This window comes from Rhineura floridana, chromosome 1, assembly GCF_030035675.1.
Source record: "Rhineura floridana isolate rRhiFlo1 chromosome 1, rRhiFlo1.hap2, whole genome shotgun sequence".
In the NCBI taxonomy this organism is placed as follows: Eukaryota; Metazoa; Chordata; class Lepidosauria; order Squamata; family Rhineuridae; genus Rhineura; species Rhineura floridana.
The window spans coordinates 184,177,216-184,197,056 of record NC_084480.1 but is presented as its reverse complement, the minus strand read 5'-3'; the positions used below and the strand labels follow the sequence as shown (position 1 = coordinate 184,197,056).

General features: G+C 41.4%; 1 protein-coding gene across 1 annotated transcript in view; it reads left to right on the top strand.

The window, feature by feature from the left end:
• The window catches only part of CTNNAL1 (catenin alpha like 1), a 65,377-nt gene that overhangs the window by 16,726 nt on the left and 28,810 nt on the right, over positions 1–19,841 (top strand). Inside the window, exons 2-7 of the mRNA XM_061588856.1 lie at positions 8,784–8,973; positions 10,579–10,766; positions 11,058–11,177; positions 16,744–16,833; positions 17,130–17,300; positions 18,589–18,789. Coding sequence (XP_061444840.1) covers positions 8,784–8,973; positions 10,579–10,766; positions 11,058–11,177; positions 16,744–16,833; positions 17,130–17,300; positions 18,589–18,789 — 960 coding nt within the window. The remainder of the gene's footprint in view (positions 1–8,783; positions 8,974–10,578; positions 10,767–11,057; positions 11,178–16,743; positions 16,834–17,129; positions 17,301–18,588; positions 18,790–19,841) is intronic.

Below are 19,841 nucleotides of genomic sequence, written 5' to 3'. Positions count from 1 at the left end.
GTTCATCTTGCGGTTCCTGCATAAAGCTAGCATAATACTAAAAACCATCTGTTTCCTGCTTTTCTAAAAAGTTGCTATCTCAAGCCAGACCACATTATTTCTTGTTAGATCTGGAGTTTCTGAAGCTGTTTTTTTATATTTCTTAACACATCAACCCTTCGGGCGGGGGGAGGAGATGGCAGTCTGGTTCAGTTAAAGGTCATGCCCGAAATCTGATATGCTCCTGCTACACATCTTCTAGACATTCCAAATCTAGGATTTGTATTGGGGCGAATCACAATAGTTCTTGGGGAGTGTGTCTGATTAATCCATGTCTGCATCTCTAATCTTTTTATTGGTTTATTTGTTAAAGCAGGACAAGTTCCAGACATATTTTTACCACTCTCCTGTGACATCATTTAGAAGGGTACCTGCACATTTTGCTTCATAACTTTCTTTCTTGGAGAACTAGAGACTTACGTTTTTACAAAAATGAAAGCTCAGGGTCTGGGGCTTCTTACTGGGGGGGCGATTAAGAGGCCTTCATGGGCATCATGTGAGTGCTGGAGTTCACAACCACCACTGTATGATTACTCATCCAGGCAGATCATATGGCCAGACCTGCTTTAAATGCCTCCTAACCATTCTCCAGGACACTGTCAATGCCAAAGTATAGCTTGTGGACTAGAAACTCCAATATTTTTTAAATGATACTGGTGATCCTCAAAATGTTAGAATCCATGAACTGTATGTTGTCTCTTTCTGCATAAGATCATAATTGTAGCACAGGAAGGTATAAAGATTATAGTAGGGCCTCGCTTTTCGACGTTCTGCTAATATGGCAGTTTTCAATTAAAGTAAGACCCCACTCATACGGTGCTTTTATGGCGTTTTTTGGGCGTCGGACACCATTTTATTGACTGAGTTCCACTTTTAGGCGGGTTTCGCTTTTAGGCAGGGTCTGGAACGTAACCCGCCTTATGAGTGGGGCCCTACTGTCAGAGCTTGGAAGTAACTAGTTACAAGTAACGAATTACTTGTAATTTATTACTTTTTTGAGTAACGAGTGGGTAACTTCATTACATTTTGCTGGTAATAGAACGAGTAGTAACTTCATTACTTTTGAGGAGTAATTGTAATGTTTCCAGCATTACTTTTGTGCATTACTTGGGGGGGAGCAGGGGAAGTCTTCTGCTCCTCTGATTTGTGAATAAAAATCATGTGCTTCAAATTGGGCTTATGTGCAGCATTGTTCTTCCTTCATGCTCTATGAGTGCTTAGGAGGCAACGAGGGAGGAGGTGGAGAGCAAGACGGCATAGAGAAAACAATTGTTTAAAATTGATAGGAGTGGAAGGAGAAAAGAGCTGGAGGCAATATATATATACAAAAAATACGTGTGTTGGGGTATCATCATTGCTGGGGGTGGGGTGAGGGGATGTGAGATTCTGTTATGCCATTCTGTTAATCTTACGGATAAAAAATGTGGCAGTGTGACTGCTCACTGGGGTAGGGTATTGTCAACATGTCACCCCACTGCTGAAAGAATAGCACTGGCTGCCCACTGGGTATCAGGCCAAGTTCAAGGTTCTGGTTTTGGTGTACAAAGCCCTATACAGCTTGGAACCAGGATACCTGAAAGATCATCTCACCCCTTACATACATAGCCGATCACTGTGCTCTGCAGGTGAGGGTTTCCTGCAGATGCCATCTTATCAGGAAGGCGGTTGTTTATTGTTTTAATATTTACGCTCTACTGTTTTTGTGATTTTATTGTATTTTATCCTATGCTGTGCACCGCCCTGAGAGCCTTCGGGCTGTGGGCGGTATATAAATTGAATAAAATAAATAAATAAATAAAATTCTGCACAACATAAGAAGTGGGCCTTTAGTGCTGAGGCACCTACCCTTTGGAATTCCCGCCCCTTAAATATTAGACAGGCACCATCCCTGTTATCTTTTTGTCGTCTTCTGAAGACCTTCCTCTTTGAAGAAGCCTTTTAAGTAGAGACCTTATTCCAGTCGGCGTCTGTGTTGGAATTGTTTTTTTAAAGATGTTTTAAAGCTTTTTTAAAAAATGTTTTGTTTTAATATGTTTTTAAAGATGTTTTGTTTTAATATATTTTAAAGTCTGTAAGATGTTTCAGAGTATTTTTAGTGCTTTGTTTGCAGTCCTGGGCTCCTTCTGTGAGGAAGGGCAGGATATAAATTTAATAAATAAATAATAGTTTTCCTGCTTGCTCAGAGGCAAATGTTACATGGCCCAGGTAGGTATTTGTAGCAAGGAATAACCTTTTAATTTTTTGAGAAACCCATACAGTTTTTGTCTCTGGTTTGTTGCCAAAAGTGAACTTCCTGCTTGTGCCTATAATCTGGGGCAGGGATATATGGAGATAAGTTAATTTGTACCTGTTCAGACTTGACCACACTTGAGAGACAGCATAATTATTCTTGCTTGATTTTGGAAAGGTTCATTTAATCTACCATGAACAAGGTATCTCATGACAGCTGCTGTTTGTATCTGACACAGTTCTGGGTTTCTTCAAGCCCTCAATTCATCTTTATGGTTTCATGCTCCCTGTAGCGACAGAAGGGCACACAGATCTGTGTCCCCATGTCCACTCTACTATACAATGTTATAAATGGCTGGTTACTTCTCTCTTTCTCTTTCTGTAAAACGAACATCAGCCAGCAGCACTCAGTATCATTTAGCATATTAACAGTGCATTCCCAAGTATGTTTTCTCAGAAGTAAGTCCCACTGAATTCAGTGAGACTTAATCCCTAGTAAATGCATTTTAGGACTGCAGCCTAAGAGCACAATCCACTGGGAACTTCTATGCAACCCCTTTGAAATGAATGGGAACAGAGCAGCACTATGCTCTTGGGCTGCCTCCATACCTTTTAGTAGTGTTTGCACAGGGAAACTTCCCAGGGATTGTACTCTTAAAATGGCAGTTACCTCTCTTATTTCTAGAAACAAATTAGATTTTATTTCCAGTCTAAATTCAACCAGGAGTGTGTGTGTGTGTGTGTGTGTGTGTGTGTGCGCGCGCGCACATGTGTATCTGTATCTGTAATAACACCAGCTACATTTTTCTGCAGGGGTCACCAACATTTTTGGGTCAGTGGGCATATTTGGAGTTTTGAAAGTGCCATTTTTAGAAGTGCCATGGGCATGTGTCACAAAATGGCTGCTCTGGGAACATGTAGGAGAGGCTGATCCAATGCAAGCAGGAATTGAGTAGGAAGAGCAAACAGTCTCTATGCATTGTGGAAATTTGAAGGGATATTTACTGAGATCCTCTGAATGTTGTTGGGCTCTTGCTGCCATTGACCTCAGCCAGCGTGACCAGTGGACAAGGTTGTCCAACAGTATCTGGAGGGCCACAGGTTCCGTTCCCTGCCTTAAGGGATAATTTCTGTTACACTGTTATCATGAACCAATCGCAACATAAGGCATCTGTGAGTTGTATCTGACCTACTATGTCTGTGCTAGTTGTCTGGCTTTACTCATACTGGTTAGAAATCTGGAAATTACAGGGCTGAGACAGGTATGTGCATCGCTTGATCTCTCATCAGTTTATAACCTAGCACTTAATTACTCTCAAGCAAATGTGTAAACTGTCTTCTCTTAAATACATTGTGTTTGAGTTGATGTTGAGTGATATGAAAGTTAATCTGTGGTGATAAATATGTAATGCCTGATTGAACTTCAAAGTCACTTGATGCTGTGGGCACTGTTCACAAGTGCATGTGTGCACAGTGAACATGTATAGGCTGGAGTTGATCCCTGTTACATGCATTAAATTGTGTAAGTAGGTTTAACAAGTGATGAGTGTGTGCGAGTGAGTGAGTGAGAGAGAGAGAGAGAGAGAGAGAGAGAGAGAGAGCAATAGCCTTAATCTTGGGTATGTAGCCTATACTGTATATTCCAAGTTTAAAAAGGAGCAGTTTTGTCCAGATTTAGTCCCATATCAACAAAATGAGAAATTATGATAGAAATGCAAAGATCCAGATGTATGTTCACATTATGTTCACATAATGTTCACTATGTGGTTGAACATTATCTAACATTATCCATCTAGAATGCATTACCACCGGAAGTGATGACCTCTCATTTAGGTGGCTTTAGAAACTAGGAGGATAGGTCTACCAGTCACTTTCCACAAGGAAAGCTTAAATGCAGACTTTAGATTTAGAGGTAGTACACTTCTGATTTCCAGATGGTGGGGACAAGAAACATCAGACGGCTATTTCTGTCTTACTGTGTTTGTGAGCTTCCCAAAGGTATCTGGTTGGCCTCTGTTGGAGATTGGAGTGCTGGACTGGATGCAGCCTTAGTGTGATCTAGTATGTATTCCATTCTTATCTCCATGCCCTACAATCTGTCAATTTCAGCTGTAGTGGTCTGTATGAGAAGAAAAACATAGAAGACAAATTAAACCAATAAAGAGAAGCATTGGGAATGCACACTTCCTCATTTCTTACTGGAGATTTAAACAAAACTTGAGGAGATTGGTGAGATTGTAACTCATGACTAGGCATAATTTGAAGGACCATTTAGTTGCCTCGTGGTAAATGGAATGCATGAATTAGGGGAGACAGGGAGAGGGCACAAAATGCAAATCCATTTCTAAGGAGCAGTTGACCATCATTAAACCAAATGCAGTGACCAGTGCTAAACAGAAACATGTTCACTGGCTGTTCAGTGCAAGCAAACACACCCTTACTGCTTTCATTGTTTACTGTTCCAGGAACACACCTTAACTCTACATTTAATTGATGCATAAGAAAACATGCAATTTCAAATTCTCATCTGAAAAAAAAATCCTGTGGTGTGGTTTAAAAAACACCAAGCGATGATTAATCTGTTTACGTAAAGAATTCCAAAGGAATGTTTTCTACATGTAGTGAGAAGTTTTTTGTCCAGAGGAACATTCAGTCACATGAATCTCCCATGTGCATCCTGAAACAGTACAGCTGAGACACCTTTTTGATATCTAAGTAGCAGCAGCAAGATGGTGGCGGAGATGGTAACTCCTGCAGCCTCTCTGCTTTTGCAGTCCAGCGTTTTCTGTGTTCTGAGCTGCTAGGTTGTTCTGGTCGGTCTCTTGCCTGCCCCGTGGAGTGGACTTGTCTTGGACTTTTTCAAGCGGGTGAATCATGCTTTCGTGTGTCCCTCGCGCGTCCGGCGGTGTGGCGGCGGCGGCACCTACGGCTGCTTGGGCTCAGTGATGTCAGACTCTCTGGACATCTGTGGGCATGGGAGCTCTGTTGACTTGGGCACCTGTGTCGATCTTGGCGCCTACAATTGACGAGTTTCTGGCTGACCCTTTCCGCTTGGTGGGCGACAGGAGTGGGCGGCCATGGCTGGCAGCTTGGAACATGGTAGCAGCGGTGGGGCAGGGATGTGCAGCGGCGGGTTCCTGCAAGGTGGCAGCAGCGTTGGCCCGCTGCACAGTTCACGGACAAGTTGAATTTCACCACGACTTATGAGCGCCAGGCGGGGGCCCCTGTGATGTTCCTGTAGATTAAGCATCTGTAAATATGGTAAGTGCGGGTCTATTAGGTGAAGTATGGTAATTGACTGAGAGAGAAAGGGGGAGTACATGGGTGAGAAGCTGAAGTATGCTGGATTATGATTGGGTGAGTGGCTGGCTGGCTGAAGGTATAAATGGAGGTTTGTGAGTGATGAGGGGAGTTGAGTCGGTTAAGGGGGAGAAGTTGTTGAGTTGGTTGGAGTGAGGTCGTTTGGTGAGGGTTGGTTGGCAGAGTTCTGAGGGAAGTTTGGATTGTATTTGGCTGATATTTAAAGAGTATATATATGAACAGAAACATAAAGAGTGACCATATATGAAACAATACGCTTGTGAAACATTCCTAAAGTAATCCTGTTATTTCCTGTTGTTAGTAAATACATACTTATTTGGTTTACCAAAGGCCTGATCCTTGGCTGGGGGAATATACAGATCAGAAGGGAGGGAAAGGTAATTACCAAGGCTAAACAGAAACTGTATCTAATGGTGGCAGTGGTGAAGGGAGATATTGTAACAAGTCAAGTATCCAGATCAACCCAGAGTTGTATGCTTTATATATAAAGATACAAAGGGGTTGGGAACAGCATAGGCACACAGTCACAAAGTAACAAGCTACAGAGAGACTGAGGCAAGGTCTCTGGGGTATTGGTTACAGGAAGTGACTGGTGCTGCTGCCTAGCAGTGGGATCTAGTGAGATCTGTGCTAGAGCGGAGTGAGAAACCATATAAAGGACGGTCCTGACTGGTGGTGTCCCTGGTGGTGCCTAGTGAAAGGCAGTAGCCACAAGCAGGTGGGAACCTGACAGGGAGAACAAGGGAAGGATGTCACACACCCCTCCACTGCTTGGCCTGTATCCCTTGTCATCATGCAGGAACCTCACGCTGCCGCCTATACTGGCCCCCAGCCCATACACCGTTGCCGACCACCACTAACACCACTACCAGGTCTACTCTGTCGTTGTCAGGCAAGAGTAAGGAGGCTTCGGACAAGAACAGAATTAGGTTCTATTTTATTGTTTAGATTTTCAATACTTAATGTTGTGATGTTTTTGTATGTTTTTGCTTTGTACGTCGCCCAGAGTGGTTGGACAACCAGCCAGATGGGCGACTAATAAATCCAATCGATCAATCAATCAATCAATCAATCAGTCAATCAATATCTGTTCCTAGTGGATATCCTTGGAAATTAAGAAAAATTGGGTTGCTTTAATAGTGAGAAGTGATGTAGCAAGAGCAATTAGGAGCTACAACGCAAGGTCTGAGCAAGTTATATCAGTGAGATTAAACGGGAAACCTATCAACATAACCATCATCCAAGTTTATGCTCCAACGGCAAATGCAGAAGAAGAGGAATTGGAGAGATTTTACGCAGAAGTACAGGAAGAAATTGAGCACACACCAAAACAAGATGTGCTGAATCATGGGGGACTGGAATGCAAAAGAATAGCTCTGTTATGCCAAGTTCATATATTTACCATGCCAATGGTTCTCTTCATGAGGTGGAATAAGTGTGTGTCTCTCTCTGCCAAAAGCATAATGTAAAATGTTAAATTCTAATCAATACAGAAACTGCATGTATGTGTGCCTGGATTGATGGGGTGGGGAGACATAATCTAATTGGAACCTCTACGTGGAGTGTCCACCCCATAGATTATGTTATTTGTGTGATTGAGGAGAGGAACATATGCTCACTCCTTTGTTGTGAAGAAAATTATTGGTTAGGAGGTGTATGGACTGGGTCTTAGTCTGTTGTAGCAAATACTATATTTTTGTGGCATGCTGAAAGACAAGGATGTAGCTTGGTGGTAGAGCACATGCTTTGCATGCAAAAGGTCCTAGGTTCAATCCTTTGCATTTCCAGGTAGGGTTGGGAATTCATTTCTAGTATTGTTTTGAGTTTAACTTCTTGAGGAAAAACTCAGTATAACTTTTACTAAATCCAAAATAATGATATATGGTCACCGCTCACCAAAATATAATTGTCAAATAGATGAACATACAATTAACAAGTCTATAACTGGGTATCCTCTTTGAAGAGAATTTATCATGGAAAGCACATAGAGAATCTAGTGTTATAAAAGCTAAACCAGTGAGTGGAGCAATATTAAAGTTTTTTTCACAAAGGGAGGGCAAATTATAATCCCTGCTTTAAAAATATTTCAAGCCAAGTTGATATCCCAAATGTTGTATGGTTTAGAGGTATGGGGGAAGAACAAAATTCATATTAAATCATTGGATATAATACAGAATAAATTCTTATGAAGATTATTAGGCTGTCCTCCAGGGACCCTGGCCTCTATCCTTCAAACAGAGGCAGGTTGGCCCTCCATTGAAGTGAGGATACAGGTGGCACAATTGAAATATCATAAATGGATGTACATATTATTCGAAGGCCAGCTGATAAAACAAGAATATTTTATCTCAAGTAAAAGGGGACATTAAAATGATACTATCCAAAATTTAATACAAAGTTACCAGATTCATTTTGGGCTCATTTAGACAAAAAAGAATTAAGAGATAGTATGTATGAAGAACAAGCTAGAAAGGACTGAAGGTTTATGCAGAAATCCAAATTTGCCCAATGGAGCTGCCTCTTTAAAAAAGATCACTAAAGAGCTGGATATCTAGAAGAATTGACAGTGTTTCCCATTCGCAGGGCTTTTCTAGAACTGCACTTACAGATGATGGCTTCAGCTATTTTGGATGGCAGATACAGAAAGTTTCCAGCATCCCAATGGATCTGTATCTGTAATTTAAAACAGGTGGAAAACATAACTCACTGTATACTGAAATGTCCTTTATATGATGGCCCAAGGGAAAAATTCCTGGAAAATATCTTGTCTAGTTTAACAACCTATTCTGAACATAAGATTATTTACTTTCTTTTAGAAGATGCTTATCCATACATAACATAGAGAACACCACTATATGCTCTAACTACAAGGAAACTCCGAGCAAAAAGAGTAAGCGAATTGTGACAGATTATAGTTAAGAGTTTTAAGAGTATTTCCATTTTTAGTTTACGTTGGACTGTGTCGTATTGTGTTAAATGTTTTATAAAATTACATTGGATTTTAATGTTATTATTGTAACATTTATTCTTATTCTGTTATACCCAATGGAGCATATGCTAACATTGTCAAGGCAAATGGCTAGTACAGTAACAATTATTCTTATTCTTCAGCAGTAGTAGAGTTGAACTTCTTGGGTACAAGCTAACACACTGCTTAAGGTATAATTTTAACTGGTATATGTTTTTGTTTTTAGATAACAACTCTCATAAACCATAAGGATAAGCCAAAGCGGTCAGATAAGACTTTGAGAGCAGTCCAGCAAGTGGGCCAAGCTGTTAACCTGGCTGTTGGGAAATTTGTTATGGTAGGCGAAGCTATAGCCAATGAAAACCAAGAACTGAAAGAGGAAATGAAGGTTGCCTGCACTGAGGCAAAGCAAGCAGGTAGGTGGGTATTCATAGAACATGAGAGGTTTGCCATCATCTCTGCTGTGAAAGCCCCAGAAAACATTTCCTTCCCTAAAGATAGTTGGGAGTTGGTGATTAAAGTCATTTAGAGTTGATTTTGTCTGCAAAGGAGAGTTGCAATTTAAAACTTTATAGTGTTTGGAGCAGTGCCCATATCTTCCTTCAGGGAATTCCTCTAGCTAAAATGTCTACTGTTTTGCTGAAATTGCACTAACTCCTTCTGCTAATTACTGGCATATTGCCAGCTGAGGAAAGTGAGGTATCAACCTACAGGAATTGTGGGATGACCCAGCTCATCAAGGATATCTAATGTGATGATTTAAAATGGAAACTGTGGTTATTGATCCCATTGGTTTGCTGGACAATCATCTTTGGCTTCTGTTTTCTCAAGTGTTTGAGTGGGGTGAGAAACTCCAGGCGCTTAGTCACCTAAATCTGGGACGACCAAATTCTGTATCGTCACGGCCTACTGTGCTTTCTAAATGGTGATGTAGAAAGAGTCAGAGACAGGTGCATTACACAACAAAAACTTTGCCAAAAAATCTGTCTTGGGATGTGGCTACACAAGCTGTGAAATGATCGCTTGAGATCTTTGCTCCGATTACAGCCCTATAATAAACACCCCTCCCAGTAATTAAATGGATAGGAAAAAAGCATTTTTTGAGATGCAGGGCATACTTCCAGGTCCTGGGAAAATAAAGGAGGGAAGCCTAACTTCATACTTTAAACTGATAGAAAAGAAAGGCATTCTTACATCTCACTTCATCAGTAAGGGAAACAAAATGGCACCTGACCCTTCCAAACAGCCCAGGGCCCCCTGAACTGAAGTAGAACCCAGCTTGGTGAAAGAAATAGTAGCTCAATATCAAACTTTTAAAGTAGACTTGATGGAAACCTGGAAACCTCAACCCTAAGAAGAAATTACAAAACTAGGAACTTGGAATGATGATATTACAAAAAATGAAGTTACAAGTGATGGATCTGGGGTTAGTACATAACAGTGCCATCAAAAAATTAAAAAGAGAGAACCAAGAAATAAAATGTCAACTGTAGGACACAGAAAAGCTAATTTTCATGATGATGAAAAGTGAAAATAAACAATGGGTTGCATTAGAAAATCCAGAAATAGATGATATCCCAATATAAGTGCTTCCATTTTGGAAGCAAAAATAAGAACACTTCCAAGTACTTTAACAGGGTACATCTCTCCCATGCTCAAAGTGTGTAACTGAGGGTGCAATGACATTATGCCACACATTTTAGTTTACTAGTCTTTACACAGAAAGAATAGGTGGAGATGCAAGGCTGATGCTTGTGGTGATAGCCTCAAACCCTCTATAAAGACTAGTTTCAGCCTCAGAGATGGGGAAAACTGCTGCCTGTGTAGTGTTTTAAGGGATTGTGATGGGTTGGGAGTTAATAAGCTCCAAGTTGGAGTCAGAAGGGAGGGGAGACTTACGTTTCCTTTGGCAACTATTTGCCCTGCACCGTTAGCATTGTTGATTTAAGACAGTATTCAGTCCTCAGCATTTGGAATAGCTCTGAAATTGTTTTAATTGCTATATTTTACTTAATTTGTAGGTGAGACGATTGCACAGCTTACAGATGTAGCAACCTTGGATCATCCAGAATCTGATGGCCAGATAACTATTTTTACAGACAAAACAGGAGTGGTAAAAGCTGCAAGACTGTTGCTTTCTTCAGTGACTAAAGTCTTGGTGCTGGCTGACAGAATAGTTATTAAGCAAATTATAACTTCTAGAAACAAGGTATTCATGTTTTTGTGAATACTGGCATTACATGTTTGCATGTCTGAATGAGATGTTTTTACATGCTACAAAAGGGCTAAATGAATATAAATGTCTTGATGGGTTGGGAGCTTGGCTATGGTGAGGGGGAGGCTTGCAATGGAAATAAATGACTTAAGTCAGATGGCCAAAAAATGCAAGAACATGTAATTGTGTCTAAAATTGCAAAACTGATTATAATGTTTTGGGGATTTTTTTTACTTGTGATATAATAAATTTGTCATTGATAGCGTTATTCAATATGTTTGGTAGGTCCTTGTAACAATGGAACTGCTAGAGAAAGTGAGTAGTTTTCAGGAATTTGTGCAAATATTCAGTCAGTTTGGAAATGAAATGGTGGAATTTGCCCATCTAACTGGAGACCGACAAAATGTAAGTATCAAGAAAAAAATCTATTTGCCCTGTGCTTTAAAAAAGCAAATGAATGATGTATCTTAGGCACTGCATTCTTCCCAAGCCTGTCTTCTTATGGGAAGACCAGCCATCTATATTCTGTCATCCTAAAAACTCACATTTGCTATTTAGTCCCAGGCTATGGTCTGAAGGCACATAAGGCTAGCTCCCTGTTGAAGCTAAGCAGCGTCAGATCTGGTCAGTGCCTGGATGGGAGACCGCCTGGGAACCATATGTAAGCCGCCTTGGGTTTCAATCATGAAAAGAAAAGGTGGGGTATAAATGTAATAAATAATAATAATAATAGTGCCTTACTGGCTACATTTGGACAACCAAATCTCAGCTTAATAAGCTTAATGTATCCACATACAGCTGCTTCATTCCTCCCTTCATGCAGATGGAGTGACAAGCCAGGAAACTGCAGTCAGCTATAGTTTCCTGTTGTCCAAGTTGTCAGCATGTCTAAAAGTCATTAACCATAGTTTCCTGGTCCAAATGTAATGAGAGGCTGTAGTTGACTGCAGTTTCCTGGTTTGTTCCCCACTTGCCTGAAGGGAGGATCGAAGCAGCTATGTGCAGGTGCAGGAGGCTGCTTCATACTGTAGCTTATTAAGCTGAGATTTGATCATCTGAACGTGGCCATTGTGTGTAACCTACTTTGCACAGCTGAGCAACTTTTTTGGTATCCTAAGACATAAAGCTCCTTAAGAAGACTAAAGATTCATTTGGCTGTCATGGCCAATAGCTACATCTGGGGCTAATGGGAGTTGTAATTTGGAGAGCATCAGGTTGGCAAAGTCTGCTGTATGGAACCGCCATGTTCATAGGCAGTATAACTCTGGATGCCAGGTGGCAGGGACAAATAGTTGGGTGAGGTATTTTTGCTTCCATGTCTTGCATGTGCATTTCCCACAGGCATTTGGCTTGATGTTATTAGAAATAGGATGTGGCCTGGATTGACCTTTGATCTGATCTAGTAAGGAGGTTCTTATAGTCGTACAATCTTCTCGGATACTTAACTATATTTTGGCAGGGGATAGCAATCTGTAAATTAGACCTTTTTAATACAAGTTGGTGAATGAGCCTTAAAAGGCAATGAGAGATTTTAGTCACCTGTGTAAAATAGACATAAATGAAAACAGTTCCCAGTGCACTCTGGGCAACCTTGATAAGGAAATCAAACTGTTTGTGCTCCAATTACTGAGGGTGTCTTTACATAATCAAAGACCCACGTTGGGTTGTTTTGATTATCTGTATTCCATTTTTTTTCTTTGATTGCTAGTAATAGATCCCACATGGATTGCCAGTTCACAATGAACAGTAGAAGCCACGACTGGCTGAATTCCTGTTTCACAGTTTAAACCTAGCAGCCATTTCCTTCAGCCACCCTGCCTCTTGATCAGCTACCCAAGCACTCTTGTTTCCCTCCCTCAAACTCCATAGCATACAGCCTCTCCTGTCCTCAAGGTTCATGAAGTTTGTTCAGTCTCCTTTCTGATTAACTCCTTCTTGTGTCATTTCCCTGTCCCCTTTTCATCAAGACACTCCTTCCTTTGGGTTCCTCTTGATCAGTCTGTTCCCTACTCTGCTGCCTTCCTTTAGCCTGTTTGCCTCTGGACTCCCTATCTCATAGATTCCCTACATTCAAGGACCTTGTCCTATGTGAGGCTTTAGTCCCATCTAATGTGACCACTTCCTCTCTCCTCAGAGGGAGAATGTAGGCTGCAAACTATTCAGTTGCCTGAGCACCTAACCAGTGCCATAACACCAGCTCAGCTAATCAGGAACAAAATGTGACAAGTGGAGTCTTGGCTATGCTTCTTTTGTTGTTAAAAGGAACCTTTCTCAACCCAAGGGCCACATTCCCTTCTGGGCAACTATCCAGGGGCCACAAAGGTGGGCTGAGGAACAAATGTTATATTGTACAGTAGGCTGGTTACACACACTCAACACACCCCTCTCCATCTTCCATCCAGACAAGCAAGAGGTCTATTCAGAGTTCAAGGACACATTCCAGCCAAGCAAAAACATAGGAACATAGGAAGCTGCCTTATACTGAGTCAGACCTTTGGTCTGTGTAGCTCAGTATTGTCTACACTGACAGGCAACGCCTCCAGAGTTTCAGACACGAGTCTCTCTCAGCCCTACCTGGAGATGCTGGAGATTGAACCTGGAACCTTCTGCATGCAAAGTGGATGCTCTAACCCTGAGCTCCGTCCCTTCCTCACTCAGGATGGAAAGCAGGCCAGTCAGTGGTGTAGACTGGGAAGAGTTCCAAGGGCCAGATGGAGAGGCCTGGAGGGCTGCATTTGGCCCGTGGGTGTGTGAGTTTCCTCACCCCGGTTTACAGCACACACACAAAAATAGAGAAATAGCAGTTTGGCACAGCAGGGCTTGATTGTATCTTCCTAATGTTTTATGTTAGTATATTTTAACTATAGCTTAATTTTCAGTTACTTGATTTAGTTTGAGCCATATTCCTATCTCTTTTCCAGTTTCTAGAGGAGAAATTGATTTGTGGAACTTTGAGGCCTTCCATATTGGCCTGCTCAGTTGACCATAGAGTAACTATAGCACCTTAAATCTGTTGTCCCTACTGAAGACCTTCATCTCCCAACAAATACTGAGGGTAAATAGAGAGGGACTAGTGATACATAGATAGCATTTGGAGGTGAGCAGCAGGGACTGAAGTACAGAACATTAGGTTAATGTCAGTGTTGCATCTCATTGAACAGATTATTTGGAGTGAGACTGAAAATTTCTAAATGTATGTTTGGAGATTTTGGAGAAAGTGAATAATAGCTGATTTTATTTTATTGATACTGTTTCCTTGGTTAAAGCAAAGCTTTATATAGCTACGTCTAGAGGAAATGCATGACTCTTGCTGGCTAATTTAATTGGGAATGCCCTCTAGATTTGTCAGTAACAGTAAGAAAAATTATAACTATGGTTATCAAACAAAAATCTGTGAACCACCAGTGGTGGCTGGTGAATCTGCTCTGGGTTTTAATCTGAACTTTCAGATTTCAGCATCTTGGACAGCTCCTTGAAAGTTTGGACTAAAACCAGGAGCAGATTCCACTGCCCCACTGACATGGAGCCACCAGCCGCACCAAGGGACAGCATATGTGTCCAGCATCTGAGGAATTTGGAAGGGCAAGATCTAAATGCAGCGATTAGGAAGGCACAAAGGAAGACCACCTGCTCCGGTTTAGAATGTTTTACTATTGTTATATTTAAAAATAAAACTTTAACATGATAAAGATTAAACCTATCCACTTCTGTTGAAAGTGATACCTTTCTTTAGACACTGGATTGGATTCAAAGACCTGCAAACAGAAGGCAGAAATAGCTGCTAGCACTGGCAGGTATTAAAGTAGTACTAGACAGGTTCTGTAGCAGATGTTATGCTTCCATTTGTTCATGCTCTTGTGAAAGCAGGAGAATGTTTATGGATTTAGTTTCACTTTTCTCACATAGCACGCTAGCAGGGAAGACACTTTCTGCCTGTAGATCACCTTTGAATCCAACCCATGACTACCAGTTCGCTGCTGGGCTAAATTTAAGTTGCTAGTTTTGGTGTATACAGCAATATACAGCTTGGGACCAGGATACCTGAAATAGTCTCATCCCTTCTATACCCAGTTGATCTCTGTGCTCTGCAGTTGATGGCCTCATAAAAGGAGAAGTTTTAGACTGATGCTTGTTAGAGAGATATTTTCTATTTGTACCTGTTTATAGCTTTGCAAGCATATTTACATAGCATTGACTATACATCACTATCTCAAAAAGGCATTTAAAAATGAGAGTGCAAAACTGGCAGAATTAGGGAAGCAACAAATAGACTGTAGAATAAAAGACTCTCAAGATAAATTTTGCTGTTGCCTCCTCTTTTACATTCATGGAAAATCTTATGATATGTGGTGTTTGTCTCATACCTCAGCTGCTGCAACCATTTTATTAGTTGCAAATCTCATCTTGTGATTTTTATTATTTTCTGTAATAAGTGCACATACTACAGTGATGAGGTATCACAGGCAGTATTCCAAAACTGTAAGAATTTCAAATGCAATAGCTAATTAATAGCTGCTAATTAACAGCAATCCAACTTAACTTTCCGCTGGGCTGGGATGAGTTGGATGCTATGGAGTGCTGGCTGTGCTGGGAGGCTCCCAGCTGCATCAGACTCCGACGGCAGCAGCCCTCCAGTGCGGTGGAGATTTGGCTCAACTAGGAGCCTGCCAGTGCTGCTGGGGGTTCACCAGGGAGGGTCAGGAGAAGCCCCAAAAATGGGGCATTTCAGAGGCACGGAGGCAGAGCCATGGGGGGAACTTGTGTGAGATCCCCCCCTCATGTTCAGAACCCTTCCTTGGGTCCTGATCCCCCTTCAAACTCTGCCAGACAAAAGGCTGGGGGAGTTTTTTTTTTTAATTCCCATTGTGGTCTATGAGGAGCACTTACTCCCTGGGAGGCCTGTTTGTCGGAGCCAGAGCTTCCCAGCCAGCTCATGCATGTGGCTCCCAACAGAGCCAGCATTCAGCTGACCCGGTGGCTCCCAAGCGGGAGGGGCATCCCATTGAGCTCATCCTCCACTGCCCCCCTTCCGCTGGCTTCGCAGCACTTGGATTGCTCTGTAAGAATTCAACTAGTGCTCCATTGGTGTTCTGTAACTTGAAATTAGACCTGTTGGTGTCTTGAGCAGGGAGTCCTGGGGAAGCTTAGAATCCTGCATAGTTGATGCATGGATTCTCCTGAGAGCTTAAATTCCATCTGGGAGTCCATGCTTTGCCCCTTTTCACTACTATGGCTCTCAGAATATGCACAGTTCTTGCACTGCCTCCTTGGAGTCCATGTCTGACTTGCTACACAGGACTGGAAACAAGGCACACAAATATTTGATGTTTTATAATGTTCTCTGCATGAAAGAATATTCAAGATTAAATAGAGATCACACATTTCATGATAACTAATGGAGATTTATATGATGGAGCATATAGGCTCGAACCCCCCACATAAACCAACTTGGTCCACACATTTGTCATGTACGCTGCAGACTTAAGCTAGTTTAACAGTCATTCCCTCTCCACAGAGAATCCAGGAAACTGTAGTTCTGTGAGGAGCCTAGGGATCTCTAATAGAGAATTAATACTTTCATCAGGCTACAGTACTCAGGGTACTTGGGTGGGGAGCCATAATAGTACGTCTGTTCTACAAACAGTGTAAGCTGGTAGTGTAGGTATGTCCACAGTAGTTGAAACCCACAAAGAGAAATGTCTTTTGCGTTTTAGAGTCCATTATGATGAATGCCCCTGAATCTTGTGTTGTGAAATCCGTGAGAAAGCTGCCCTAATACCGCTTCATGCCTTCTTAAAAGAAATGATTGTTGTATTGTGTAAAGGGTATTGAAATAATTAAAGAGTATTACAAGCTTTCATTGGTTAGCTGATTCCCTCTGCCCTCCCAGTCAGGTCAATTCATTTGCCAGGAAGTAGCTAAACATTTTAATTACTATCCACCAAGAGTGTTTTTTATTTTCTTTCCTTAGGATCTGAAAGATGAAAAGAAAAAGGCTAAGATGGCAGCCACTAGAGCTATTCTTGAGAAATGTACCATGATGCTTCTCACTGCTTCCAAGGTAACTCATTTACTGTTATTTGACATTAGCAAAGCAAAGACTTTGCGACCCTCTTTATTGCAGTAGCAGATGGAGAAGAAATTGACTGTAGCAACGTCAGTCAACATATAGGGAGGCTGGAGGGCTTTCCAATGGGCAGTGGCAGAAATGCTGACAAATGCAGTAGCTGACTAATTGACAGGATTGATAATCAGCCTGAGCTGTTTTGCTTCAGGCCAAGCAGAACATAGAGGAAGTCATCTCTGCAGACTGCGCAAAGGCATCGGGTTAACAGTTTTTCAAAATTTATTTTCAAGACCTGTTTAAGGCATCCTGACTGTGAATCTGCACGTGTGAACAAAGGAGCGGTGTTCCACAGAATGAGACTAGCTTTGGAGCAGGTAATAGAGATTGTAACAGACTCTCGGTCCAGTGGAGAGAATGAACCAGGCCCAATGAGCATCTATACAGGCATCAAGGAATTCAAGGTAAGGACAAGGTAGAGTGGTTTTTGTTGGTTTTGAGAGAGTGACTTAAATCCCAAGGTACATGCACATTAGCAGAAAACCAATTTCTGTGTGCTTGGATTGAAGGTCAATGAAACTTTCCTTTTTTCCAAGGAGCACAAGGGATTACACATTGTTCTTCCCGTTTATATCCATAATGTTTGACTCAGGGTCACACAGTGATCTTCGTGGCTGAGTGGCGACTTGAACCTGGGTCTCCCTGGTCCAAGTGCCTTTCAAATATTTAGTGGGCTCTTGCATTTTTGGTCCAATTGCTCACATTCCAGTCTGTTACAGAGATGTATGCTAAAAACACCATGTAGTTCTCTGTATTTGTCTGGCTGAAGTAACCATCAAGAAATGTTTTTGGGCGGCCCAATATCTAAGGCTTGACTCCTCAGATTGTTAATGCAAGGAGGGAAAATGAAGCTGGGAAAACAACATCTAGAAAATAGGAGACACTTGGAACTTCTGGCTCTTTTTCTGCATATGTCATGGAATCACAATGGTACTAAGTGCACTTTATATATTAAGGAATTGTGTTTTTACAAATCAGATGAATGCTTCTAAATTTCAAATAACCCATACCTGACAGTAGGTGCAGAGGCACAATTTTGTCCCTGCCTTTCATGTGATTCCCTCCCCCCCAAGAACCCTTTTTTGCTTTTAGTAGTATTACTGAATGTGTTCTAGGTTAATACAAAGACAAAACACATTTGAGAGGACAAAGCCCCGAAGTTTCTGTAGAGAGAGAATGAGTGAGAGCTTATGAAGAACATGTTTGACCAGAAGATATTTCTAATTGCTCCTGTGTCGCTGAAGGAAAAATTTGTTATATTCCTTCCTCCCCCACCTGCCAAATCTATTTCATATCAAAAGAGTGGCAGAGCTCAGTGTTACAACATTTACTACTGGGATGGTAAATGTTATTACTGATTCACTGGTCTGTAATGCAACCTTTGCTGGTGCTAAACTACATGATAACTGTTGGCATGGCGTAGCTGTCCCTGGGATTTGGCCAATTTCAGCCATGCAGCCCCGGTTTCTCTTTTTTGGTGGGTAGAGGGATATCCAGTGCAAGTTGGAAGTCCAACAGCATCTGGAGAGCCAGTGGTTCCTCAAATCTGGCCTAGAGCAATGTAGTGATTTTATATTTGAAGTCCAGACTACTTGATTGACAGCTCAGTCTCTTAACCATTATGGTTCTCTGGCACACAATAGTCTTTCTTTTTGGAGATGTCATTGTGGTTCTCCCCATCCCTTTTTTCAGAATAAGGTGGAAGGATTGAGGGAGAATCTTTATCTTCTGTCGAAAGAGAATCTTCGGGCCATGCTGCGGGTTGTCCTTGAACACACAGAGGATTTTACTGATTCTGCTTATACTAGCCATGAGAATAGAGAGCACATCTTGGAACTGTCCAAGCAAGCAAAGATAGAACTGGATCAGCTGGTATCAGCGTGGATGTATGCTGTAAGAGAGATGTATATATTTTCCTAGCAATGTTGAGTGGTCCACCTCTGCTTACATGGAACAATTTATATGATAATCCTATTAACATCCCACTACAATATTACAAACAGCATGAATTTAATTATAATCCTTGCCAATTATTATTTTTAATTATTATGTTGAGTTTTGCAATAATTTACAAAAACAGAACCAAAACCAAACATAAACACACACTAATTATCAGTTATATAGCTACAACTCTTCACCTAACACTGTAGGCTAATATAAAAAGAGACGCTTGTATTGTACTGGACACATTTTGTTGTCCTCTGGAGTTTTCAAGCATCCTTGCCATTTGTTAGGCCCAGTGAATAGTTTGAATAGCACCAGATGAAGGTGGTTGGGGGCCCTGGTGCAGTTCCCAAAATAGGGTCACCTTTCCCCAAATTTTAAGTAGAAAAAATTATTATGGCATAAACTTTCATGGACTACAAAAAAAACCCCTATTGAGCATGTGCAGTGTCACAAGTCTAACATTTTGCCAGTTTTTTTGCCAGTTGATAAACAAAAAAAATATACTCAGCACATGCAATTTCACATTTTAAAAAATCACTTAACGTAGTTTCACATTTTAAAAACATTAACGTACTGTTCTTGCTCCATTCCTTGGGCTAGTCACCAACTCTCAGACTAACCTACTTTACATGGTTGTTGTGAAGATATAGAAGCAGGTTAAGAATGGTGGCTGCAAAAAGGGACTTAATGCTTGTATTGAGCCATCAAATTTTGTTTCTTTTCACCGGAGTGTTGCATCTTTGTACTATAAACCACCTTAATCTGCCCTGTTTTTCTATTGTCCCCCTCCCCCACAAAGTAGTACAGCTGCAAGTACAGCTCAACCAATCTTAATCTGGCCTGATTACAGTAGGGCCCCACTCATACGGCGGGTTATGTTCCGGACCCCCGCTGTAAAGCGAAAACCGCTGTAAAGCGGATCTCATTGAATAGAGTGGCGTGCGATGCCCGAAAACCGCTGTAAAAGCGGAACAAGCATCGTATGAGTGGGGCTTTAG